The sequence below is a fragment of the Pipistrellus kuhlii genome, unplaced genomic scaffold (assembly GCF_014108245.1).
Source record: "Pipistrellus kuhlii isolate mPipKuh1 unplaced genomic scaffold, mPipKuh1.p scaffold_m20_p_13, whole genome shotgun sequence".
NCBI classification, from domain to species: Eukaryota; Metazoa; Chordata; class Mammalia; order Chiroptera; family Vespertilionidae; genus Pipistrellus; species Pipistrellus kuhlii.
In genome coordinates this window covers 50,352,158-50,378,652 of record NW_023425438.1, presented here as the reverse complement: position 1 = coordinate 50,378,652, position 26,495 = coordinate 50,352,158, and the positions used below count along the sequence as shown (strand labels likewise).

Sequence of the window (26,495 nt, the reverse complement as noted above, 5' to 3'; positions counted from 1 at the left end):
GTTTCTTTTTGCTTAACAGCCTCATTTTCCATAACCTCCCTCTCATCTTGATCTTTTAGGCCCCTCGGTAGCCACTTTCACATGTCACTCTTGAGCACTTGAAATGTGACGAATCCAAAATGAGATGTAGTGCAAGTGAAAATACACCCTGGATTTTAGACTTTGTCTGAAAAAAAGGGGGCTATGAAGTATTTCACTAATAATCCCTTTATATCTATTATATGTGGAAATATTTTGTCTCCTTTGAATTAAACAGATAAAATCTCATTAAAATTAACTTTACATATTTCTTTTGCTTTTTAAAATGTGGTTCCTAGCCCAGCTGGTGTGGCTCAGTGGTTGAGCATCAACCCATGCACCAAGAGGAAGGTCTAAGGTTCGATTCCCCATCAGGGCACATGCCTGGGTTGTGGGCTTGATCTCCAGTAGGGGGCATGTAGGAGGCAGCCAAACCATGATTCTCCCTCATTGATGTTTCTATCTCTCTGTCCTCCTCCTTTCTTCTCTCTAAAAATCAATAAAAATATTTTTAAAAACCACTTTAAAATGTGGCTCCTACAAAATTGGAAGTGACATCTGTGGGTCTTGGTGTATTTCTTATTGGCTAGACCAAGCATGTCGAACTCACGGCCCATGGGCTGCATGCGGTCCACAACAAATATTTCTGAGCCCAGCCAATATAATGGTATATAAGAAACACTTTAATAAAAATTTCATAACTTAATTTTTATAGTATCCTGTTATGCAGAATCTCCTATATAATAAAGAGGTGGTATGCAAATTGACCATCGTGCCCTCACAAGATGGCTGCCTATGACCAGGCCAGCAGGAGGGTTAGTGAGGGACAACCAAATGACTGAACAAGCAGGTTGTGTGGGGTCCAGACAGGCAGGGGGGTTAGTGAGGGATGACCAAACGGCTGAACAAGCAGGCTGTGTGGGGTGACCAGGCTGGCAGGGGGGGCAGTTGGAGGTGACCAGGCCAGCAGGGGGAGCGGTGAGGGGCGGTCAGGCTGGCAGGGGGGCGGGCAGTTAGGGGTGACCAGGCAGGCAGGTAGGTGAGTGATTAGGAGCCAGCGGTCCAAGATTTTGAGAGGGATGTCCGACTGCAACTGGCAGTCGAACATCCCCTGAGGGGTCCTGGATTGGAGAGGATGCAGCCTGGGCTGAGAGGAACTCCCCTACCCCTCACACAAGTTTCATGCACCGGGCCTCTAGTTATTAATAATGAACAACAACATTCGCTAATGACTGGTTACTGTAATTGTGTTGCATTCATTTCCCTTACTGTCTCATGCACAGGCATACCATTTCTCTCCACTAATACTAGCAGCGAATATTTTAGCAACTGATTGCCACATCATTAGTCTTGGGCTGACTTGTTGGTGTGCGCAACCGGAGGTGTGCGCAACCGGAAGTATTTTGCTTGCTGAGTGCAGACAGCCTGGGCAGAAAGTCTGGGTCTGGGGAGCCGCTTTCCTGCAGGTTAGAGGGAGGCGAGGAGGTCTCAGTGGGCAGTCGGGCAGGAAGCCCGGCCTTTCTCCAAGGGCACCAGGAGCCCTGGCAGGTTTTTTTTTTTTTCCCCAATATATTTTATTTGATTTTTTACAGAGAGGAAGAGAGAGGGATAGAGAGTTAGAAACATCGATGAGAGAAGAATCATCAATCGGCTGCCTCTTGCACCCCCCCTACTGGGGACGGGCCCGCAACCAAGGTACATGCCCTCGACCGGAATCGAACCCAGGACCTTTCAGTCCACAGGCCTACGCTCTATCCACTGAGCCAAACCAGATTTGGCTGGGCAGTTTTTAAGCAGGACTGGATGGCAGGGGTCTCTCTGGCAGCAGAAAGGCCTTGGACTGCTAGTGCTATGAAGTCAAGTACTCTGAGTGGTACCCAGAGGCTCAGATGGTCCCATCTGGTGTTTGGATGGAGGATGCTGCAGATGGCACCTGAACTAGGCCTGTAGCTGCAGGTGCTGCTGCCACGCCCATCCTGCCCGATAGAGTTCAGGGCTGAGTAGGAATGGGAGCCCCAGCTCCTACATGTGGGCGGCACCTCCAGAAAGTTCCATGGAGGCAACAGGTGCGTTCAGGGCATACCTAGATCTCTCTCTGCCTGGTGCATTTGGGCGGTGGGCAGGTGCTGTCTAGATACACCTGGTGTCTCCCTCCCCAGGCCATCTGTTTTCCATCAGATCCTGACAACATATGGCTGGCTTTGCTCCTGTGTGTTTTCTGTGCTCTGTCCTAAGTGCTTCTAAAGGAGACAGGGTGAATGCTAACCAGTTTTGGGGACCCAGTTACAATAGCAACATTGAAGGCCAGGCTTGGCCTTGTAATTCAGCCCCAAGCTGTAGCCCAATATACAATATATGTGTTAATCACCACAAAACTGTAACTCATCAAATGAGTTGGCTGCCTAATTTTGCAGATTAATAAGCATTCCAGGTATGTGGCTCCTGCCAAATTAACTGCACTAGAGAATAAAAAACCTGTTATGTAATAGAATAAATATTTTCCATGTTCTCAAAAATGTCTTATTCTTTATTGTCTTAAGATTGTATATGAATTGTTTTCATAAGCAATAAAATTTTTATTTTTGTAGCCAGGCCTTCAATTTGTGTAAAATTGTATCGAATGTCTTGAAAATGCCATCAGATAGGAGTTACTATTCTCAGAAAGCGGGAGATTGTACAAAGTCAATATTGTATTTGCTTTGCTTTGGTTCTGGTAGCAATCGTGAAACCAAACTTAAGATTTAAGTGGAGAAGCAATAGCCTTGGCCACATGTGTGTGTATAAGTTCGTATGTGTGCATCTCTGTGTGTGAATGCATATGTGTGCATGTATATTATGCACATGTGAATGTGTGCGTTTGTGGGTGTGCGTGTATATGTGTGAAATGTGTGTGTATGTGTATGTATGTGTGTGCATGCAAGTGTGACCATGTACTATGCAGACGTGAACGTTCTCCTTTGGTTGGAATTTGCTCCACTCGGATCAGCCCTGCAGCCACACTGTCCCTGAGGACTGAGTTGACCATGGCGTTGACACCTCACCCCATGACCTCCTCACCTGCAGCTGGCCAGCCACCAAAGATGAGGCTGCAGCCGCCGCCCAGCCCGTGGTGCCAGGTTACTGTGTGTTGGTGCAGGCCAATGAGTTCCTCACAGCTCTCTCCGGCTGCAGTGTGGAGTGGACAGCCTGGGCAGGCAGTGGGGTGGGTTATACCGCAGGAGGATGGCACAGAGGCCATCTGCCTATTAAAATGGAAAGGCTTCCCACCAGTGGCTCCATAATCAGATTCACAAGATCGAAATGCTGGGTGGGGCAAGAAGAGGAAAATGGGTAGCCTGGACCCCAGGTCCTGTAGTGTCTGTCCCCTCGTGGAAGGGACAACCCTCAGTTTCAAAATCAAACGGAGAAAACAAACGGCGTTCTTTTCCGAGTCTTCCTTCACCAGAACTTACTTGTACCTGGTGAGCTTTGAGACCTCTGTATGTCTGCCAGGATGGAAAGTTCACAAACTCTTTAAATTTTTTGTAATTGATTGATTTTAGAGAGAGAGAGTCATAGCAATTTGTTGTTCCGCTCGTTTATGCAGTTGTTGCTTGATTCTTGTATGTGCCCTGACTGGGGATTGAACCCCTAACCTTGTTGTGTAACCAACACAGCTACCCGGCCAGGGCCCAAACTTTAAAATTACAGATTTCTTTTAAATATTATTAAATATTAAGAAAATAGTGAAATATAGCTACACAGACATGGATGTCCCTTGAAGCACCAGAGGGATATCGTATCTCGAGACAGACTATGCATTATGTGAGTATCTGTGGGTGAGTTCCCACACTCCAAGCAGCATTCCCACCTGGGACTCAGTGGGCTCTTTGCCAGTCACTCTCGTCTCGAGGCCTGCACCTGTCTGCCCTCTGGATGGATCCAAAGTTGCAGCCAGATGGGTCCAAAGTTGCATTTATTTCTGATGTTGCTTTCGTCCACTCGTGATCCTTCTTGTGACTGTTAGACATTAGCCTGGACCTACTTATGGAGAATAGATAACTTTCTATTCTTCTGTGCAACTTGGAGTAAACATAACTTACAGGGTGGGACAAAAGTAAGTTATATAATAGTAGTTCCTCTGGAAAATAATATAATATTAAATAATCATAAGAGAGTAAAGTTTTGCATATTCACAACTGTAAACCTACTTTTGCCCCTCCTTGTACTTAGCAAATAAACTGACACATTTACTCAGTGACACAAGCCGTGGCTTAGCTGTACTTGTCAGAGGTGATATTGCATAGAAAGGCTGTTTGTGAAAGCAAAGTGCCCAGCGACACCGTTCTCCTGCGTTGCTCAGCCACGCGGTTTCTGTTTCCTCCCACAGAGAATCATTCGGAGCCAATGGAGACAAGGGAAGCAGACGGGGACGTTGAGGTCCCACCAAACAAAGCCACGGTCCTGCGGGGCCATGAGTCCGAGGTCTTCATCTGTTCCTGGAGCCCCGTCAGCGACCTCCTGGCCTCCGGGTAAGGGTGTCAGCCTGGGGGTGCTCCAAGGCCAGGGGTCCGAGCTGCTGGCTCCCTCTCACCTGCCTGGGGCACCTGCCCAGGTGTGCAGAACGAGGCCTGGGGCACCCGTGCTGCCCTCCCTGCTTTACCTCCAATTGTGGTCAAATTGTAGAGAAGTCCTTGCGCCATTTTCTCCCGGGTGGGGACTAATGCTGGCATTTAAAATGAGTGCAGCAAAGACGGTGTGGAGAGAACCCTGTGAAAAAAGAGAAAACAGCTTCCATGCATGGCTTTGGATTTATGGCAGGCCTGTCCCCAAGTCCCTCCCGGTGCCCAGGTCAGAGCAGACTGGCCTGGAACCATCGCCTGCCTCTGCTCCTGTGTTGTGGGCACTGAAGCGGTTGCAGGTGGGAAAAAAGAGAAACCTGGTGAGCAAGCGCGCTGAAGGCTGACTGTAGCGCCTTTCCTTCTGCAGCTCCAAAGATTCGACTGCGCGGATCTGGAACCTGAATGGAAGCAGCAATGGGGCGTCCAACCAGCTTGTCCTGCGGCATTGTATCCGAGAAAAGGGGCAGGACGTGCCCAGTAACAGAGACGTGACCTCGCTGGACTGGAAAGTAAGCTTGGCCGCCTCCCAGGTGCTTGCACTTCAGAGCTGCCTTGTGGGGCCTAGGGTTGGGCAGACGGCTGGCTGCATCCTCAGTGACCACTCGCTCTCAGCATTAGCCCACGTCTTCGAGCAGCCAAGGAAACATGACTGTCTGTCTTGGTATTTCTTTTAAAAAGTTATTTTTGATCCTCACCTGAGGATGTTTATTGATTTTATAGAGGGAGGAAGGGAGAGAGAGAGGGAGAAGTATCGATGTGAGAAACATGGATTGGTTGCTGATGGGGCCAACTGGGCATGTGCCCTGACTGGGAATTGAACCCACAACCTTTTGGTGTAGAAGACAATGCTCCCACCAACTGAGCCCCACTGGCCAGGGCTCTGCCTTGATATTTCAATTGACAGGTGGGACACAGCTCTTTCTACCTTCCCTGGACGTTCTCTCTCTCGCTCTCGCTCTTTGAAGTGTTACTGCTCACTCTGTCATGTTGTCACAAACTGTTCTTTCCTGAACGATGCTCAAGGCTCACTAAAGTCTCCAATGTGTCAGAACTGTTGGCCTGGTATTTGTTGTTGTTCATCCTTACCTCAGGCTATTTTTCCACCGATTTTTTAGAGAGATTGGAAGGGAAGGAGGGAGAGAAAAACATCCATGTGAGAGAGACACATTCATTGGTTGCCTTCCGAACGCCTCCTGACTGGGGCTGGGGATCAAACCTGCAACCCAGGTACGTGTCCTTGACCGAAAATCGAACCCGAGACCCTTCGGTGCCCAGGCCAGTGCTCTAACCACTGAGAAACACTAGCCAGGGCTTTTGTGTGGTACTTTTAATTGTGTCATTGGGGTGAACGGTTGAAACAGATTTTACTTGCCCCTTCTCTCCTTGGTTGTAACATCTTACATGTTCATTTTAGACCGTGGTCGGCAAATTGCGGCTCATGAGCCACATGCAACTCTTTGGCCCCTTGAGTGTGGCTCTTTCACAAAATACCACGGCCTAGGCAAGTCTATTTTGAAGACGTGGCATTAGAAGAAGTTTAAGTTTAAAAATGTTGGCTCTCAAAAGAAATTTCAATCATTGTACTGTTGATATTTGGCTCTGTTGAGTTTGCCGACCACTGATTTTAAGAGGTGTGTGAGATGAGTAGTTGAATGGGGTTGGTAAGACTCAACTGGAAATTGATTTTTTTTAAAAATATATATATTTTTATTGACTTCAGAGAAGAAGGGAGAGGGAGAGATAGAAACATAAATAAGAGAGAAGAGTCATTGATCGGCTGTTTCCTGCATGCCCCCTACTGGGGATTGAGTCTGCAACCTGGCCATGGGCCCTGACTGGGAATCGAGCCATGACCTCCTGGTTCATAGGTCAGCTTTCAACCACTGAGCCACACTGGCTGGGCTGGAGACCAATTATTGATGCCAGAATGCCCTAGCCCCGGGGTAAAAGATTTTCTTCACTTTGTCAGAACTATCCCTGCTAAGCTGTTTCTGTTGGCCTGTTTCTCTCTGGCCCACAGAGCGACGGGACGCTGTTAGCAACAGGCTCCTACGATGGCTTTACAAGAATCTGGATGGAAGATGGTGAGTCCTGCCGCCCTCGGGTCCGGGTCGGAGAAGAGCTCCTTTGGTGTGGAGTCAGGGCGTGAACGGGCTGTGGCCTTGAAGTCAGCATGTTTGCTGCTTGTTTACTTACCCACAGGTAATCTGGCCAGAACCTTAGGCCAACGCAGAGGCCCCATCTTTGCCTTGAAATGGAACAAAAAGGGGAATTACATTGTGAGTGCTGGTGTGGACAAGGTGAGTACTCACTTATAACACATTTTTGAACTGGAGATGCTTATTGGGGTTGAATCGCTAGGTAGTATCGAGGTTCCTGTGAATCCTTAGGCTTTCTGCTTTCCCTTAAGAAATGAAGGCAGCTTGTGTGGTGCTTGTTGGTTTTCCTGGCTATGACCTTGATGTTCATTTATAGCCTATCATCTCTTTTATTTAAAAAAAAATTTTTTAAATATGTTTTTATAGATTTAGAGAGGAAGGAGAGGGACAGAGAGAAAATCAATAAAGAAAGAGAATCATTGATCGGCTGCCTCCTGCACACCCCCTACTGGGGACTGAGCCTGCAACCCAAGCATGTGCCCTGACTGGGAATCAAACCATAACCTCCTGGTTCAAGGTTGATGCTCAGCAAATGAGCCACACCAGCCGGGGGGCCTGTCATGTCTTAACATGTCACACGCTCCACAGACCTTTGTGCAAAACACCCCCATTCAGTTGAGGTGCACAGTTCAGCGACAGATACAAAGCCCAAAATATTGACCATCTGGCCCTTGGCAAAAATCACTCCACACTTGAATCTAACCTTCTCGGTCACTGAATTGTGCATTCTCTTTCTTTCTTTCTGTCTCTTTCTCAAGCCTATTAAGCCCTTCGTTCCAACTTGGCATCCTCATATCTACTAAAAAAGCTGAGATGCTGGGGTTGGCACACCACATAGAGGCTCTCCAGAAATTGCCTCGAATTTTTGCTGAGGGGCCCTAATTCAGATGTTACCCACATACCACTGTGTCTTGTACGTGGCTGGTCGTGTGGGGAGTGGCCAGTAACCTTACAAGCACTTTCCCCCAGTGTTGGCCTGTTTGGTGCTCCAGGATGGGAGATGGGCACGCAGAGCATGGACCCCAGGCCACAGCGGGCCTTGGGACTCGTCTCGGACCCACTGGTGTGGAATGGACGTGGGTTGGGAGGCAAGCCCTGGGTCCAGCCAGCAGTTACTGCTTTCGTGGAATCCTAGCCAGCACTTTGCATCCTCCTCCTTACTGACTCAGGGCTACTTTTTTAAATATTCATTTCTGATTTTCTACCTGATGGTCAGTGTTCACTACCAGGAGATGAGCCGTTGGTCAGTGAAAGCGCACATTTGAAATTGTTAGTCTTTGGGCCATGCACAGTTTGCCTTTATTGGCCAGCCATGGCAGAGATCATAATATTCAGAAAGTAACACCCAAGGAGGAAGTGTTATTTATGGGGATGCTGGTGTTGACCTTCAGTGGAAACTTAACCGAAGGGGCTAAAGTATCTTTAACAGTTCTTGCTGTTTTAGAATTTTTTTTTTTTCCTGTCCAAGGTATATTTAATGTAGACATCAACAAAATTACTGATGTAGTATGCAAAATTGCATCAGATTTGCAAGTTTAAATACTCTGTGTAGCACCTGATTCGTTTGTGAGTAAAAGTGTTAGGCCCACCAAAAAGACGAATAGGAGATGCCCGTTGATCTAGAGCTGACCCAGAATGTGGAGAATTGGGTTTCACAGGTGCTCACTGCTCCGAGTATTTCCCCTGGACATTTCTACTGTCAACGCCCCTTATAATCAATTCTCCTTTAAACAAGAGCTTCATTGTCAGTGACTGGGAAGTACACAGGTTCCAATTAAGTCAATTAAGATGTCATTCCAGAGGTTTCCCTGAGCCGCCTCCGGTGCTTCCCTGTCTTCCTAGCATCGGTGGGTTCCTAAGAACTCCTTTTGTTTTCCAGGGAAATGGTCTTTCTCCCCTTAGTTACAGGCCAGCGTGGCTCTGCTCTGCCTGCTATCCCCAATTCAGAGTGTGACTGATGCACAGGATAATTTTCAGAAATGCCCATTTGTTCTTTAGCTCCTCATTTGGGAAAGTGCCAGAGAGAGTCTTAGATAAGCTTTGTATTTCAACTTGTAATGGGAGAAAGGGAATCCCCACCAATTTTTGTAGTTTTCCAATTATCAGTTATGGCTGCTGTGTTTTGTGAAGTTGCCAACAACACACATGACTCTCAAGATGGTTACTTATAAAACACTGGATTCCACAGACCTCAGCAAAAAGACCGTCAGGGACCTCATTAACAGATACGTACTGAACACACGTTAAAACAATATTTTAACCATACCGGAGTGAAATAAAACGTGTTGTTAAAAAGAAGTTTTATGGCCGCAGCGACCTTAGTTCATATTCAAGTCACAGTGCCAAAAAAGAAAAGGTAGTTTTAACAGTTTCTTTTTTTCTCTTTTTAGAGTGCTTTCTAGAAAACAAAGTTCCCCGTGTGGCTCACATCCTGTGCTTATTGGGCTGTGCTGATGTGAAAGGAGGCGGGGCTCACTTGTCTTGTGTGATAAATTTTTCTGAGAGAAAACATGGCCGGAGGAACAGTCACTAACGTTTCCTTTTTGTTTGCGGAGCACAGACAGCAATAATTTGGGATGCCCACACGGGAGAAGCCAAACAGCAGTTTCTATTTCATTCTGGTGAGTCTTCTGTTTTTGTTTTGTAATCTAATATGCTAAGTGTCCTTCCTTCCATCCTGGTAATGACATCACGTAGCAACACTGTCTCCCTGGCTTCCTCTCCCTAGTGATGACTAGCCTCCTTGCAGTTTCAGCCCAGGAACATGCCTTGCTTTATAACCAGGTGGAAACACTTTACTCTGTACCCAAATGTCAGTGAAGTGTTTTCCTGTGCCTCATCTCATTTGATCCTCACAGGAGTCGTGGAGTAGATAGATAGGAGACTTGGTGGAATCCTATTTTCTTTTCATGAGCCGGAAAAGAGATATTTGGAAAACTTAGAAACTTGACCTGACTGAAAAGAAGTAAGAAATGGTGGTCCTTAAAAGTGACTTCAGGCCGAAACCGGTTTGGCTCAATGGATAGAGCGTCGGCTTGGGGACTGAAAGGTCCTGGGTTCGATTCCGGTCAAGGGCATGTACCTTGGTTGCGGGCATATCCCCAGTAGGGGGTGTGCAAGAGGCAGCTGATCGATGACTCACTCTCATCGATGTTTCTAACTCTCTATCTCTCTTCCTTCCTCTCTGTACAAAATCAATAAAATATATTTTTTTTTTAAAAGTGACTTCAGGTTTTCTCACTGCACAGAATATATTATAGTCAAACACTGCTGCAGTTAAATATTTTACCCATTGTTCTCCCTGCGTTATCTACAATCATAATGTGCTTTGTGTTGATATTTACTGCTGTGTTGTTTTTTTTACCTGAAAGAGAAGTTGTGGTGCTTCACTGGGCTGGAAAAAGTTTAGCTCAAATCAGAAAACAGGTCTAATTAAGCAAGTTTGTTCTATATCTATAAAAGGCCAAGTCGACTTGTGCATGTGCGATACAAATAATGCTGTCGCTGGCACAAATTGCATGCATGTGTTTCCATCTACCATTATTGATGGTGAATTTGGTTGACATTTCTATTATAGAGAGAGGACAAATAGTGATATTAAAATATTTCTTCTAATTAATTTCCTTTCCATGTGCACAAATTTATGCACCATATCACTAGTTTGGTAATAATAGTACATAGTCACTGCAAAATGTCCCAGAAGGTAATCTTGAATACTCTGAGGAATGTGTCCATGGAATTTAGCTACAATCATGGTGAACATTGCTTTTAGGCTTATAAGGTACAGATTCTCCAACATCAAAATGTTAAAAACATTACAAGGACCAATACCTGGACCAAAGTGGCCTCCTTTCTCCTGCCAGCCCAGGGGGCCTGTGTTGGGGGTCCCTGAGATCCCCAGATCTGGCAAGTCACGGCTCAGGTTTATCACAGTGAAAGGACACTGCAAAATTGGCCATGAGGGAAAAGGAGCAGAGGGTGAAATCCAGCACTTGCAGTGGTCTTCTGTGGACTCGGGGGATAGGGGGCCGCCCCCCAGAATGGAGTTGTGACCAGCCGCACGGCAGGGCCTCCTCTAGGGAAGCTCCCTGCAGACTGGGTGTGCAAGATGTTTGCTGGGGCTGGTCCTGCAGGCACTGTCTGCCTGCTCGCACTCTTATTGTAGACTCCTGGAAGGAAGCTGGCGTAAACGATGTTGTTTGCAGTTGAGGTGCAGAAGCTGCTCTTATCAATTTACGGAATAGAGGGAACCTTCCAGAAATCCATGTCCTCAGATATGGGCCAAGAGAGTAGGGTCAGCCCTGAGGTGAGGAGTCTTTCCCATAGAGACATGCAGCCACAGCTGTGGCCCTAGCCATATCTGTTTGTGTGCTGTGGCCACAGCAGGCCACGTGGGGCAGCCCGGGGTCCAGAGACTCCAGTTTTTCACCTGATCTTTCCTCTTGCTCTGTGGGACTCAATTCTTCTGTGAGGGGCAGCCTCTTAACTTGAAACAAAGATAGCTGCGCACCTCCAGCAGGAGCAGACTGTTAGAGGACACCAGCGTGAATGACAGATGCCACTTCCTGTCATGAGCAAGGTCTTCCTTATAGAGGGAACACTGAATGTGTGGGCTGAGCGTGTACTGTTACGTCACACTAAAGACCTGATGCATGAAATTCATGCACTGGGGGGGTGAGGGATGGGGGGGGGGGGTGTCCCTCAGCCCAACCTGCACCCTCTCCAATCTGGGACTCCTTGAGGGATGTCTGCTGCCTGTGGTTGGACATCACTGTCACAATCCAGGACTGCTGGCTCCCAACCGCTTGCCTACCTCTGCCTGATTGCCCCTAACCACTTCTGCCTGCCAGCTTGATCACCCCCTAACCACTCTCCTGCCAGCCTGATCGATGCTTAACTGCTCCCCGGCTGGCCCAATTGCCCCTAACTGCCCTCCCCTGCTGGCCTGGTCACCCCTAACTGCCCTCCCCTGCCAGTTTGGTTGCCCCTAGTTGTCCTCCCCTGCAGGCCTGATCCTCCCCAACTGTCCTTGTCTGCAGACCTGGTTCCCTCCAACTGCCCTCCCCTATAGGCCTGGGTCCCCCCAACTGCCCTCTTATGCTGGACTGGTCACCCCTAACTACCCTCCCTGCTTGCCTGATTGCCCACAACTGCCCTCCCCTGCAGGCCATTTGTGGTGGCCATCTTGTGTCCCCATGAGGGCAGCCATCTTGTGTCTTGGAGTGCCGGTCAATTTGCATATTACATTTTTATTAGATAGGATGTCCCTGAGTTGATGTTGACAAGCGGGCAGAGTGTCTTTTCTGATGGGCAGTTTGGGGTGCCCATTGATGGCTGAGTGGGAGAGCTGAGTCCAGGAACTGGCCAGACGGCACGACGCATCTCGGCATATGGCACAGGCTCCAAGCAGGGGGCGTGGGTCCTGGAGGGGTGGACTAGGAGGGAAGGTCCCAGCAAGGGCGTGTCACCTCTGTGTCAGAGCACAGACTCACATCTGATACTCTGTCCGCAACGCCAGCAGCGTGGAGGCATTCACAGAGTGAGGAGACCTGGCATGTTTTGAGTGCCTGTCCTCATAATTTTCAGTCCACACCACATACATCTCCTATGGCCGCTGGTGAGTTTTATGGTTGGTGTTGCTTTCATCTCACACCACTGATGGCGTGGACGATGCCGAATGTATTACAGAACGTGTCTCCCCACCCGTAAGTGGGCACCTCTCCAAAGGCAGATGGCTCGGGAGCCCTACCTACGTGTGTGTTAGAATGCATGTCACGTGATATTTACCGTTAGTACATAGGATCCACACGTCCTCCCTCTGTTCCCGCCCACAGCCCCCATTCTCGATGTGGACTGGCAGAATAGCACGACCTTTGCCTCCTGTAGCACAGACAGGAACATTCACGTCTGCAGACTCGGCTGCGACCTCCCCGTGAGGACCTTCCAAGGACACGTGGTAAGTGCCGGGTCTGACGACGGGCTCGGGTCCGTGGCAGTGTGCTGGGAGGGACGTTTCCTTTGTGCCGCCGGTTAAAAGGTGCTGTGAGGCCTACTGACCCCTTGAATTCTTAAAGGACAGGGATATTTTTGCATCATTATTTCCTATATCCTATCAAGACACTACTGACATCCCTTTAAGCAGATTTCTCACCTGCTTCTTGAATTTATTTTTCCTCCTTCTCTCTCCTACTTAGATCTATGATTCCATTATGGCACTCACCTCACTGTGTTCTTGGGGATTTGCGGGGGGGGGGGGGGGGGTTAATAAAAAAGATGCTGTGCCTGCTGACCAGGTCTTTTGCAGCCCTTTGCTGCTTGGTGGTTGGATTAACCCAGGTATAAGCAGCAGTGGGAAAAACACAGACCCTGAGATGAGCTAGATGTGGGATTTTGAATGAAGTACTTAAAATAGCTATTAGACAAATGTGTGAGGACATAAAGGAAAGGATGTTCATCATGAGTGAATAGATGAGGAATGTCGGCAGAGAAGAAAAACTTTTTTAAAAACAGTCAAACGGAAACCTAACAGCTGAGAGGTACAGTGTCTGAAATGAAAATTTAATGGGTGGGTTTAACAGCCCATTGAGGTTGCAGAAATAAGGCTAATGAACCTGAAGAGAAGTCATAGAAATAGCCAGTTTTCTTGAATTTGGTGGAAAATGTCAGCATTGGTTTTTAGAGAGAGTGAAGAGAGGGAGGGAGCAGAACAGAGAGAAACATTGATGTGAGAGGGACACATCCATTGGTTGCCTCCTGCATGCACCTCAGCCAGGACAGGGAATCATCCAGGTATGAACCCTTGACTGGGAATCAATCCCACCACCCTTTCGTGCACAAACTGGTGCTATAACCACTGGACCACACTGGCCAGGGTGGAAGTGATTTGCAATATCAGTCTCAAAACAACAGGTTGTATTGGTTTTCTGTGCTGTGTTTACTGGATGTAAATGCAGTTGTGAATTCTTTCTTAGAGTTGTGGATGTGGGTGATGGCTTTGCATGGTATGTGGCCTTGCTTTTTACATAAGTGAAAGGCAGAGTAGGAAACAGAGGGATCCATGCCCAGGGTAGCTGAAGAGTCCGCAGAGATGCTGGAGTGCTCCCCTGCTGGGTGATTGTGGTACCTACTCACAGGCCTTTATTTCTTTGTAAAATCCTTTGCTCTCTTTCAGAATGAGGTTAACGCCATCAAGTGGAATCCCTCTAGAACGTTGCTAGCGTCCTGCTCGGATGACAGTACGTTAAAGGTAACCCGGAAGGATGGGCTGTGTGATCCCAGGCAGCCGCACCCCTTCGTGCGGGCCTCATGGTCACGGCTGCTCTGGGTGGTGATTTTGTAACGAACACTCTTCCTGCTGCTGTAAGTTTTCCCCATTGCTCCTGGTGCCCCCAGGGTTTTACCCACCCCTCTGTCTGGGCAGTGACCCGCCAATCAGTGAGCTTCCCCAGCCCCAAACCTGAGGAACGCCCACAGGTGCTGAGCCGCTCCTGGCTGGAGAAAGAGCGCCTGCTCGCATGCTGCCCATTGTGTCCTTTAGATCTGGAGCATGAAGCAGGACACGTGTGTCCATGACCTGCAGGCTCACAGCAAAGAGGTGTACACCATAAAGTGGAGTCCGACCGGGCCAGCCACCAGCAACCCGAACGCCAACATCATGCTCGCAAGGTAAGAGGAGGACGGCCCGCAGCCCGGACCCCCGCGGCTCCCAGAAGCAGCCTTGCTCCCTGTGGCTGTGACAGTTATTTTATCGGAGGGGACGGGAAAGTGATTTTGTAAAAGTTGTGGCCAGTAACTTGGCCGGTAGATGTTACTTGAACCCGGAGGGAATTGGAGTGTGGCCAGTAAACGCTGTTTGCTAAAGTGTGCTGTGAATGAGTTCACGTCCTTCCAAACTGTGCAAGGAGTAGCTCGCCTGCACGGGGCCCACAGAACGGCGCTATGCAGCGTGACGGTGCGGGTCCCTGTCACTCCCGGGCTGGTGGGGTGGGTTATGTGTCCGGGCTTCCAGCATGTGGCTTTGTGCGGGTTTTCGTTATAACAGACAGAGGACGCAGAGTGCGCCGTGGCCTTGGTTTACTTAGTCCGACTTGGAGCTGCGGGTGGCGTGAGTTGTGAGTGGGTAGTCTTTACTGCCAGGGCTGACCCAGCCAGACATAGAGTGAACTCCTCCTCCCCCCAAGCAGCAGCTTCTTCGCAGAATTGGGGAGAGGGGACGTGGCTGTGGTGGGCAGCCCAGAATCACGCCACTTCAGGCTGCACTGCATGGAACTGTCTCTGCCAGTGCTTGCGGGACTTCATGCAGGTCCTGGGTTTAATAAGAATGTCCAGACTAAGAAGCTGAGAGATTCTGATAAGCCTGCATCCTTCGGGGTCTGGGATCCATGGTGCACACGGTGAGGGGGTGTTCAGCTGGAGAAGACAGCATTTGGGAGGAACGTCCGGGTCCCTGGAAGCAGAGCAGGCTTCTGCAGCTGCAGAGAAGGGGTGGTCGGGGACAGGGGGCGGGTGGACAGTCCTGTGGATACGGAGAAACTCTCCATCTCTGCTGCATGGCACAGGCTGGTCAGCCTCACAGCAGCAAGGATCCTTGTTGCTGAAAGTGCTCGGCCCAAGGCCGTTTCTTAGAAAACACCGGAAGGAAGGAGTTCCTGCATCAGCTAGAGGCTGATTGTCCTTTCAGTTAGCAAGTGTGAAGGGACAGAGCAGTGCCCAGTGAGTCCCTGTTCGGAGAGAGAGAACACCAAATAGCAGCTCAGTATGTGTTCTTTATTTTATGTCTGAAAAGAAAACTTGCAGCTCTCGGAATACAATTCCATATTTGCACGTGATTGTATTTATTTTATTTTATTTTATTTTATTTTATTTTATTTTATTGATTTTTTTACAGAGAGGAAGAGAGAGGGATAGAGAGTTAGAAACATCGGTGAGAGAGAGTCATCGATCAGCTGCCTCTTGCACACCCCCCGCTGGGGAAGGGCCCGCAACCAAGGTACATGCCCTTGACTGGAATCAAACCCGGGACCTTTCAGTCCACAGGCCGATGCTCTATCCACTGAGCCAAACCAGTTTTGGTAATGTGATTGTATTTTAACTCCCATTGCATTAAAACTGTGTTAACTTAATTTGCCATTTTTCCAAATATTTTGGTTGGTAGCAATAAATGTGTTGTGTTTTTGTTTTTTCATTTTTTAAAATTGACTTCAGAGAGGAAGGTAGAGGGAGGCAAAGAAACATCATTGATGAGAGAGAACCATTGATTGGCTGCTTTTTGTATGCCAATCACTGGGCATGAGCCCATAACCCAGGCATGTGCCCTGACCAGGAATCGATGTTCAACCACTGAGGCACACCAGCTGAGCTAAATGTGGTGTTTTAGATTTACTACATTTAAGGAAATGTAGTAAATATTCCATAGACATATTTATCGTCTGTGTTTATAGGAAATGCAGAAACAAATGAACGTGAAATCAGTGTTTCCCCCATAACAGCATCCAAAAAGAGAAGAAAGGAATTGTTGTATAACAATGGTGGTGTCGTCGAGGTATCTGAGCCATACTTTAGCGTGATGGAGCATAGCTGTTACTGTCTCTGGAAATGTAAAAGCCATGAGAGGAGAGTCACACACGATGGATGTGTGTCTTAGAGAAACAGAAGGAAGCTCCTGTGTCTATGGTGATGTTTCCTCCCTTCCTCCTAGTGCTTCGTTCGATTCCACCGTCCGGCTGTGGGACGTGGAGCGCGGCGTGTGCTTCCACACGCTCACCAGACACCAGGAACCTATCAACAGCGTCGCCTTCAGCCCCGACGGCAAGTACCTGGCCAGCGGCTCCTTCGACAAGTGTGTGCACATCTGGAACACTCAGGTAATCCCCGACTCCTTCCTCACAGTGACTCCCACGTCAGGTTTCAGTCACCCAGGCTCAAAGCCGTCGCTGGGGAGTTTGTGCTGATGGCTTCTAAGTCCCTGGCATGAAACCCTCTATCCGGCTGATCCTTTCCTGGGGTCCCGGCCTCATTTCAGACAGCCGTAACCCAGTCCTCTTGTCTCCAGAGATGCTGCCCTCTAGGTACTAAGGTTGGGGTGACAGTGTCATTTCATTCGCACTTTCCAGGGGCCCAGCTAAAGGGGCGGGGCCGGCCATTCCACATCGCGTAGCATATCGGAGGGTGCACAGGATTATCTGTTTGCTTTGTTGTGCCATTTTGATTTTTTCTGATGAAAAAAGAAGTTTCTGTTGCTAAAACCGGTTTGGCTCAGTGGATCGAGCGTCAGCCTGCAGACTGAAAAGGTCCCGGGTTCGATTCCAGTCAAGGGCATGTACCTTGGTTGCGGGCACATCCCCAGTGGAGGGTGCACAAGAGGCAGCTGATCAATGATTCTCTCTCATTGATGTTTCTAACTCTCTATCCCTCTCTCTTTCTCTCTGTAAAAAAAATCAATAAAATATATTAAAAACGAAAAAAGTTTCTGTAGGAAAGGGTATGTTGGTATTGGGTTGTGCTGTTAGAACTATAAGGAGACAGCTTTTGAGTAAATGTAGCCGTGGGTAACCCTGGCTGTACCTGAGGGTGATGGATTCTGAATATAAAGGGTGGAAGTGGGTGGAGGGTAGGGAGAATTATGTTGGGCAGCCACCTCTCGGTTCTCTCTCGCTGATAGAAGAGAAATGATCAGAGCCATTGCAAACAGCTAGGGATTCAGTTTGTGTGGCCTCAAGGTGGATTAAATGGCCTCCCCTCTCCCCTTTTAACCATTTTTTAAAAAATATATTTTATTGATTTTGTACAGAGAGAAAGGGAGAGAGATAGAGAGTTAGAATCATCGATGAGAGAGAGTCATCGATCAGTTGCCTCTTGCACACCCCCTACTGGGGATATGCCCGCAACCAAGGTACATGCCCTATACCGGAATCGAACCCAGGTCCGTCAGTCCCCAAGCCGACGCTCTATCCATTGAGCTAAACCGGTCTCGGCTCTCCTTTTAACCTTTTAATCCAATCTGCCTTCCGGCTTCCCTGCGGCTGGGTTGAAATTGAGGTGCATTGTAATTGAGTTCATGCCCCCTTGTGGGAAGGGCTGGTAGTACATGAAGCAAGTGAATTGCCATCCGGTTCACAGAGATCTAAGCCTTCCCTGAATCTGCTTCAGATGGGCTACCTCCTTAGAGAGGGAGAGGTGAGGATGGGCCCTAGGCAGAACCAGCCTGCCACCATGCCTCACAGCCAGACAGGCCAGATGGAAAGCCACAGCACAGGAATACTGTGCGAGAGTTCCTCTTCAGAAAAGCAGGGACAGGTGGATTTGTAAAGTGACATCATAGAAAAATGACGTTAGGTATTGCCCACAGTCAAACACTCATCAAATTATGTCACTCCATTTTTATAAATCACAAACCTCTTTGATCCTCAGTGAGAGGAAGCCCTCTCTAAATACAAGGATGTATATAATACTAGAGGACCGGTGCATGGATCGTGCACGGGTGGGGTCTCTCAGCCTGGCCTGCGGGGATTGGACTGAAACCAGCAGTCCGACATCCCCTAAGGGATCCTGGAATGGGAGAGGGCACTCTGCAAAGTGTGAGAGGGCACTCACTTGGTAGTTCCTGTGTTGAGCGTCTGCCTCTTGGTGGTCGGGTGGGCGGGTCGCTTAGGCTTTTATATATATAAATTATAAATATAAACTAGTGTCCCAGTGCACGAAATTCATGCACTGGGGGGGGAGTTTATCCCTCAGCCTGGCTTGCACCCTCCAATCTGGAATCCCTTTTGCAATCCAGGACTGCTGGCTCCTAACTGCTCACCTGCTTGCCTGCCTGATTGCCCCTAACCACTCTTCCCACCAGCCTGATTGCCCCCAACTGGCCCCCCCACCCCCCACTGCCAGCCTGCTTGTCCCCAACTACCCCTCCACCAGCCTGCTTGCCCCCAACTCTGCCCCCCTACTGGTCTGCTCACCCCCAAATCCCCCCCCCGCTTCATTGGCTTGCTCACCCCCAACTTCCCTGCCCTCCTGGCCTGATCACCCCTAACCGCCTCTGCGTTAGCCCCGCCACCATGGCTTTGCCTGGAAGGATGTCAGGAAGGTCTCTCAGTCTAATTAGCATATTACCCTTTTGTTAGTGTAGATAGTGGCCTTGCTTCCTCCCCCCGCCCCCCCCGTTCCCTCCCCCTTACTCCTGACCACTGCTCTGCTTTGCTTTGCAGAGTGGGAGGCTCGTCCACAGCTACGGAGGCACTGGCAGCATCTTCGAGGTCTGCTGGAACGCCCGAGGGGACAAAGTGGGCGCCAGCATGTCCGATGGCTCTGTAAGAACACCACCTTTTGCTGGGGGGTTGTGGGTGCGGGGCTGAAAGGGGAAACCCCAGGCCGCTGATACCCAGGGTAGGGGCTCAGAACCTGGCTCCCCCAGCCTGCACCCTCTGCTGATGGGTAACCTGCATTCCACAGATGTCCTGGGCCCCGGGCCTGTGATTCTGTGAGGCAGGGGGTGGTGGGAGGGCTGGCTGAGTGTCCTGCATTCCCCACATGTTCCCCAGAGCTGTGAGCACAGGCTAGAGTTGTCATCGACCCTGCCTCTAGGTCTCTGGGCTGTGCCACCTGCCCATGACCGCTGCCTCTGCGTTATTTCAGGGCTGGTCAGAGGCTCAGCCCTCAGGTGTAGCCTGTTGTTACAGCTTCTCTGAATGCTCAGGACTGTGTGCCAATAAAACTTTATAAAACATAGAGGGTGGGCCAGATTTGGTTCATGGGCCATGTAATTTGTCAACCTGGGCTCTGTGTGTTATCTGAAGGTAGTAACCGGGGCTCTTTGTTTCCTTGCAGGTGTGTGTTTTAGATCTGCGAAAGTAGATGGAATGTTGCAGGAAAGAGAAGAGAATTCTAACCCACCAGCATTTAGCGTGGGGAGGGTGGGAGAGGGGAGGGGGCATCCTGTCGGCTCCAAAACTGCGCAGAGTGGGCGTGGACTTTGAAGTCAGCGCCTCCTGGGCTGTGGGCGCCTGTATCTTTCCTAGTTCTCGTCAGATAGTTTCAAACACACACGGTCGCCTCAGAGGTGGGAGAGTGGTTTCCACTCGGGACATCTGTTTGGAGAGCGTGACGCCTCCAGGGGGATGGTCCGCGTTTGGTTCCCACCCAGACAGGCTCTGATGGCTGAGCTGGAGGGGGAAAAGCAAAGGAGGAGAATAGGGAAAAGGCTGCGATAACCTGAGAGGGCGGAAGAGCACTCCCTGTGTGTTGGAGACCACGTCGCCCCCCAAGACGTTCAGAGCCCAGCCCGCGCCCCTGCAATGCGGGCTTTGTGATCCCAGCACGCCCCGTTTCCCACACCTCCTTGTTCAGGGGCTTTTCTGTCGGTCGGAATCCTTCCGTCCACGATTCCCCGATGGAGCTTGTTCCCCTTCCTCGTTGCTGCCCCTCCTCCTTTTTCCTCCTTCCAGTGTGTCTTGATTTGCTGTCGATGCGGCCTTGGGCACACGATGACAAAATCTTTGCCAGACAGCTTTCTCGCCCCTCCCCTCTCCTCCTCTTCCTCCGCCCTCCCCTGCACCCCTTTATCTTATTTGCTTCAGATCGAAGGTCTTGAGGGCACAGTAAGTGCTTTAGGTAGGAAGGCACGGCAGGGGGACTTTTTACAGGAGGGAAAATGACTTAAAAAGAGCCCGGAGTATTTTTTTGGGGGGGAAATATTTTTATGTTAAAACAATTTTAAAATCCTAAAAAGCCATCAGGCAGAGCTTTGTGTGGTTTCCTATTTTAAAAGGTTCTAGGGAGCATTCCCCTTGCCTGGGGCTGTGTGGCAGGTGGGGGGGGGGGGAATAGGGAGCGGGGGCAGACCCGTGGACGCAGTGGGATTTCCTCCGCGGAGTGAGAACTCCCGCTCTTGGCTGGGGGACAAAGTGGGATCTCCCTGGAAGTCCCCTCTGTAACCCTGGGAGGGAACTGAAGAAGGGTGACTGTGACCGCGAGGATCCTGTCCCAAACCAACCGGCATTGCGGGAGCCGTAGAAGCAGGCGGCTCGGCTGTGTGGCCTGTTAGTGGCACCTCGTTCATGGTCAGCCTTTGTCCAGAGCTGCTGGGCGGGCCTGGCATGGCTGACCCCTGGCGGGCAGGGACAGACGTGAATGGGAAGGAAGGCGCTTACAGCCATATGGTGAACTGAGGGCAGAGTGTCACCCATCACCTCCACCGTCTCTATCTCTTTTTTCTCTGCCAATAGACTAGATTTTCTTTTTTTAATAATGAACCTTCTTACTGTTTTTTAAAAATTAAACAGGTGTTTGCGTTTCTATGGGAGTTTCCTTTCATTGGATGAGGTGGCCTTTGTGTGTCAGCCCGATGCTGACCTGGCTTTGAAAGGAGCCGTGGGAGAAGGGCCATCAGTTACCCTGGCAGAGCAGGGACAGGAAGGCGGCCTGGCAGGTGCAGCCGCTGCGTCCCGGCTGCCAGACAAGATGCTGTTCAGGCCGGTGCCAGGCAGGCAGGTGAGCGCGACAGGAGAGACCTGGACTGTGCCGGACCTGTGACAACATCACCAGGCTCCGTGGATCCGTGACTTCCCTGAGTCTGAGCCAGAGACGCCCCCAAAGTGCCGTTTCCGAGTTGATGTGTAATTTGGGTGGTTGCTTGGCACTGCACCAAGCGCAACGTCTAGGAAGTCGCCCCTCTCATCTGTGAAGGCAGGCGGCACCCGGGCCACGTTGACCACGTCTGCCCTGAGAAACTATTAGGTTTGGGGCGCCGTGTGCAGAGCTGCAGACACCATCGGACACCCCACCCCCCAACAGAAACCTGGGAGTCTGCCGAGCGGCAGTGCCCAGGGCCGTGCCCCGTGACTGCCCTGTCACAGCTCTTAAAGTAACGCCCACGTGTTGGTGACCAAGCGTGGCCTTGATGTGAGCAGGGACCAGGGGCTGGCCCCGCACCGGGAAGGTGGCAGGGCCGTGGCCGCACGCCTGGGCCGGGTTTCCTTCTGCCCTGAGATCTGCCAGGGGCGGGCGAGGCGCACTTTGTCCCACGGAAGGCCTGCTTCGCTCTGGTTATGTTCCTCTTTTTAAACCTGTTCCACCTTTTTTTTTCCAAACCGTGTTTCTTGTCAAACGCAGAGGCGTTCCTCCGTCCCTCCCCGGGGTTTTGAGCTCTGGCTCCTGGGTGTGTATCGTCTGTCGGATGCACCAGCCGCACGTGGTTCCCGTCAGCGCCTGTCAACCCGCCTGCCCACGTCCACGTGTGTCACCCGCCTGCACACCCTCAATCCTGGGACAAGAACCACCTTGCACTTAGTAGCCCATTTGCTTTGATAGAATCAACAGGCCCCGTTCAGGGTCTTGAATAAATGGCTCTATTTTGATGTGAGAGGACGTGGTGGCTGTGCTTTCTTCCTCCGGTTGGCCCACTGGGGCCCACGACACCTCGATGAGTAGACACGCGCCTTCTCCCCACAGGAGGGGACTCAAGTGCCTCCCCCGGGCCGCTGCTGGCCGCGCCGTGGAGAGGACCGGGGCTTTGAGGGTGCTGTTCTCGGGGGTGTTTGGGGGTGTTCCTTTCCACGGCGGCATTTCCAAGGGCTATCCACATCAACGAGAGGGGTGTCCTCTTGTCCTGGGGGTTTGCGGGAGCGTGGGTCCAGCGGTGAACGGGGGTAGTTTGCAGAAGTTGGGGTGCGGGGACGCTGGATCCTCTGCGGAGCTCACTGCCAGCTGCCCCGATGGTGCCATCCATGTGCTTTAGCCCTGGAAGACGTGGCATCCCCTGCTGGTTAGTGGGTGCCCGCCCTGTGTCTGGGAGGCAGTGTACCCGGGACACTGAGTCACGAAGCGGTCACCGTGTCACTCTACGTGCAACTCGACCCTGTGTGGGAGCAACGCGGGCTGGGCCTCCCTGTCTCTGGGCCCGGAGCTGTCTGGGGTGCAGCCCGCTCTCTTTTCCTCTTTAGCCCCGGCCCGTTGACCAAGCCCATTCCTGCGGGGTGCGAAGTTTGTAGTGAGCACAGGGCGGCAGGCAGAGCTCAGGGCAGCGCCCGGGGTGGAGGCTGGGGCTGGGGGAGCCTGTGCGGTGGGACTTGGCTTCAGCCATGATACTGAAACAGGGACGGCTTCCACGGGGAAGTGGATGGGGACTGCTCAGTGTCTGGAGTGGCCCTGAGTAGTCACCGCCACTTGCTCGTGGGCACTAGCTTCTAGCTTACATCTAATTGGCTCTGCAGAGTCCTGTGCCTTCTTCCAGCTGCAAGGGAAGCTGGGAAGGTGAGCAGCTAGTGTCTTTGCTCCTAGAGTGGGGTGGAGCTCTGCTCCTCAGGTAGGAGGTCCTCAAATAGAAGAGGCTGTTGTCAATACAGAGATTAAGAATGCAGAGATTAAGGGGCACATTCCTGCCCCATTGGGATCAGCTCCAAATGTAGAAATGTGCAGGCCTGGGCAGCGTGGTGATGGTGCCCTGGGTCTGTCTGCGGCCATGCCGCTCCAGAAGCACAAGCCCAGAAGCTTCCTGCAGAGTTTCTCCACAGTGAAAGGGAGGCCTGGCATGTTCAAAGGTGTCACATGGCAGAGGTGTCTTCAATGTCCTCACAAAACACTACCTTGCTTTGCTACTGACACAGCTGGTTTACAACACCAATGTGTAGTACACTATTTCTGCCTAGACATTATATATATATCTATATCTATCTATCTATCTATCTATCTATCTATACACACACACACACACACATATATATATACATACATATATGTAAATGTTCCAACGGATGGAAAGATAGAGACCTAGGCAATGATGTGAGCATAAATAAGAGTCTATGGATTCCTGAGACTGAATTGCTCAGTATAGCTTGGAGACCAAATGCTGAATTCCTGATCAAAGCTGCCTCTTTGATGCACTCTTGTGGTGCACAGAGAACATGCGGCTCCATGTGAGGACCAAAGGCTGAATTAATAAGCAAAATTGCTCTTCTGCGCCTTCTGGTGGTGCATGAAGAATATGCAGAGCGTATTTGGTGACAATGGCTCAATTTTGAAGTATCTTTTTAAAGATTTACATCATCTCTTAAAACAATGAGCTTTAGCTGGTGTTGCTAAGTGGTTAGAGCTTCAGCCCCCAGATGAATAGTGTATTGGTCCCCAGATTGAAGTGTCATAAGTTCAATCCAGTCACGGGCACATACCTTGGTTGCTGGTTCCATCCCTAGGTTGGCATGTGCAGGAGGTAGTCAATCGATGTGAGTCTCTCACATTGATGTTTGTCTTGCTTTCCCTCTCTCCCTCCCTTCCACTCTCTCTAAAAACCAGTGGAGCCCATTTGTTATGGCTCAGTGATTGATTTCAACCTATGAACCAGCAGGTCATGGTTTGATTCCTGGTCAGGGAACATACTCAGATTGTGGGTTCAATCCCCAGTGTGAGGCATGCAGGAGGCAACCAATCAATGATTCTCTCTCAGCATTGATGTTTCTATCTTTGTCTTTCTCCCTTCCTCTCTGAAATCAATACAAACTTATTTTAAAAACAATGGAAAAAAACACCCTCGGGTGAGGATTACAAAAAAAGAAAAAAGAAAAAGATGCACTCTGAGTATTTTAAAATGTTGAAAGATTTAAAATTTCACCTTATAAACAAGTTGGAAGATATTAAAAATTTTCAAGAAAGAATAAGAAGTGGTCCACCCAGCAAAAATCATTGTTAACATCACATGTGTTTCCTTCCAGTGCTTTATCTGTCATTTTCATTTGTTTGATACAATTGGATCACTGTTTTTATACAACTTTGTTAAAATTGCTATATGTGATACACTATCTTAAAATGTAGACATGAAAAGAGTGATCCAAAGAGACGTAATAATTTCATTCTCCGTGGTAGAGTCCATTAACTGTTTAAAGTTGTTGCCCTGGCTGGTTTTCTCAGTTGTTACAGCACTTCTAAAACTTTAAATATAATTAGAAACCACTCCAAACAAATCATTTTAGGTCAAATTCAATCCAATCCCCTCCAAGTCCCTACTGATGAGCAGTTAGCAGTATTTTAAGGGCAGCCCAGAGGTTTTCCACATAAGAAAGCCCCCCTTTCCTTCAATATACATAAATGTATTTAACCTCTCCCTAAAGTAATATATATTTTCAACCTAGACTCCTGGAGTAAAAACCCTTTCTGATTATTGCCAGGTGTTCAAGGTGAGACTGCATTTTATTTATTCTAAGGTTCCAGAGGAGAGAGAGTGTGGAGCTGAGACATATTAGAGAAAATGGTGGCTGAAAAATCTCCGAATCTGGCAGATGACATAAACTGCAGACTTAAGAAGTTGAACAACCTCAAACAAGATAAACCCAGAAAGTGCATACTAAGATACATCACAAGATTTTCAAACCTGAACACTAACATTTCAAAAGTAGTGATAGAGAAACACCAGCTCTGTTAACCAAAGGGAAACAATTCAAATGACAGAGGATTGTTGTCAGAAACCACAGAGGCCAGAAGAAAGTGGAATAACATTTGTCAAGTGACAAAAGAACTGCAATCCAGATTTGTATGTTCAGTGAAAATATCCTTCGGGAGTGAGGGGGAAACCAAGACATACTCAGGTAAAGAAAGAGTGAAAGAAGAGTTCGCAGCTACCAGTCCTACCTTTAAAGACAGGTTAAAGGGAATTTTCTAAACACGGAGACTGGATTAAAAAAAAAAAAAAAAAAAGGGAATCTCTGAACAACAAAAAGGAAGGAAGGACAATGGGAAGAGTAAAATAAGGGGAGAACAACAGCTTTTTTCTTGAGGGTTCTAAATTATGCTTGATAATTGAAGCAAAAATTATAAAACTGTGTGATGTGGTTCTCGGTGTATGTATGTAAGGAAAATAGTTGAGATGATTGTATTATAAAGGAGAGAGTGTAACGACAATTTAAATGGAGGTGAGGTTTGTATTGGTGACTCAAACTGGAGTGGTGGCACTAGCAGACTGTGGGGATGTGTGTGTGTACTCAGTCATGTAAAAAAGCCCACATAAGAAAGTCCCCCTTATGGCTGGTAGTGTGCAGAGTGAAAATGAGGGAGGGTCCCTGTAACACAAGTTTATTCATTGCCTCCAAGTTCAGATGGAGGATCGGCACTTTTCTCGTGCCACGAGTTAGAAGTCTACTCAGGGTAAGCAAAGCAAACCCACACCCCTTCAGAACTGATCTGCTTTCAGTGTCCCCACAAAACTCACATCAGCACCATGGACAGAACCCACTCTCCTTCACCAGCCACATCCAATTTATCACCAAGTCCTGTTGGTTTTACCTCTCTCATCCCTACCTCCAGCTCCCTCATCTAAGTCATCACCATCGTCTCTCACATGCCTACTATGTCCCATGAGTTTATGCTAACTCATTAAATAATCCTCACACTGACCCTAATAGGTGTAAACAGATGAGAGGGAGAGCAAGGTCAAGTACTTTGGTCAGCATTCCACACTCAGCAGCTGGTGGAGCCAGGGTTGATCCTGGCAGGCTGTCTCCAGGTTTGTTTTCCTGAAGGTGACACTTGCTGCCCGTTCACCACCATACGGTGCCATAGCCCCCAAATGGTCTACTCAGTCATGTAAATGCTTTTCAATTTAAGAAATGAGAGTTAAATATTTAGTTTTCTGGATACAAGTTCATAAAAGTAACTGCCGTTTATTTCAGTGCTAGTACCCTAAACAGACCTAACACATCTTTGTTGACTTGCAATAAAAGATACTTAATAGGAAGAA

At 49.2% G+C, this 26,495-nt stretch overlaps 1 protein-coding gene across 2 annotated transcripts in view; it reads left to right on the top strand.

Annotated features, from left to right (window-relative positions):
- LOC118717675 (F-box-like/WD repeat-containing protein TBL1X) overlaps positions 1 to 22,135 on the top strand; it is a 28,364-nt gene extending 6,229 nt beyond the window's left edge. Inside the window, exons 2-12 of one of the 2 annotated variants that reach the window (XM_036436042.2) lie at positions 4,388 to 4,529; positions 4,987 to 5,128; positions 6,640 to 6,703; positions 6,822 to 6,919; positions 9,339 to 9,399; positions 12,613 to 12,734; positions 13,950 to 14,024; positions 14,316 to 14,443; positions 16,476 to 16,641; positions 18,982 to 19,083; positions 19,601 to 22,135. In XM_036436042.2, coding sequence (XP_036291935.1) covers positions 4,388 to 4,529; positions 4,987 to 5,128; positions 6,640 to 6,703; positions 6,822 to 6,919; positions 9,339 to 9,399; positions 12,613 to 12,734; positions 13,950 to 14,024; positions 14,316 to 14,443; positions 16,476 to 16,641; positions 18,982 to 19,083; positions 19,601 to 19,627 — 1,127 coding nt within the window. In that variant the 3' untranslated portion in view covers positions 19,628 to 22,135. Of the gene's footprint in view, positions 1 to 4,387; positions 4,530 to 4,986; positions 5,129 to 6,639; positions 6,704 to 6,821; positions 6,920 to 9,338; positions 9,400 to 12,612; positions 12,735 to 13,949; positions 14,025 to 14,315; positions 14,444 to 16,475; positions 16,642 to 18,163; positions 18,206 to 18,981; positions 19,084 to 19,600 lie in introns of those variants that run through there. The other variant, XM_036436043.2, reaches the window with a different exon arrangement.
- Positions 22,136 to 26,495: the final 4,360 nt, after the last annotated feature.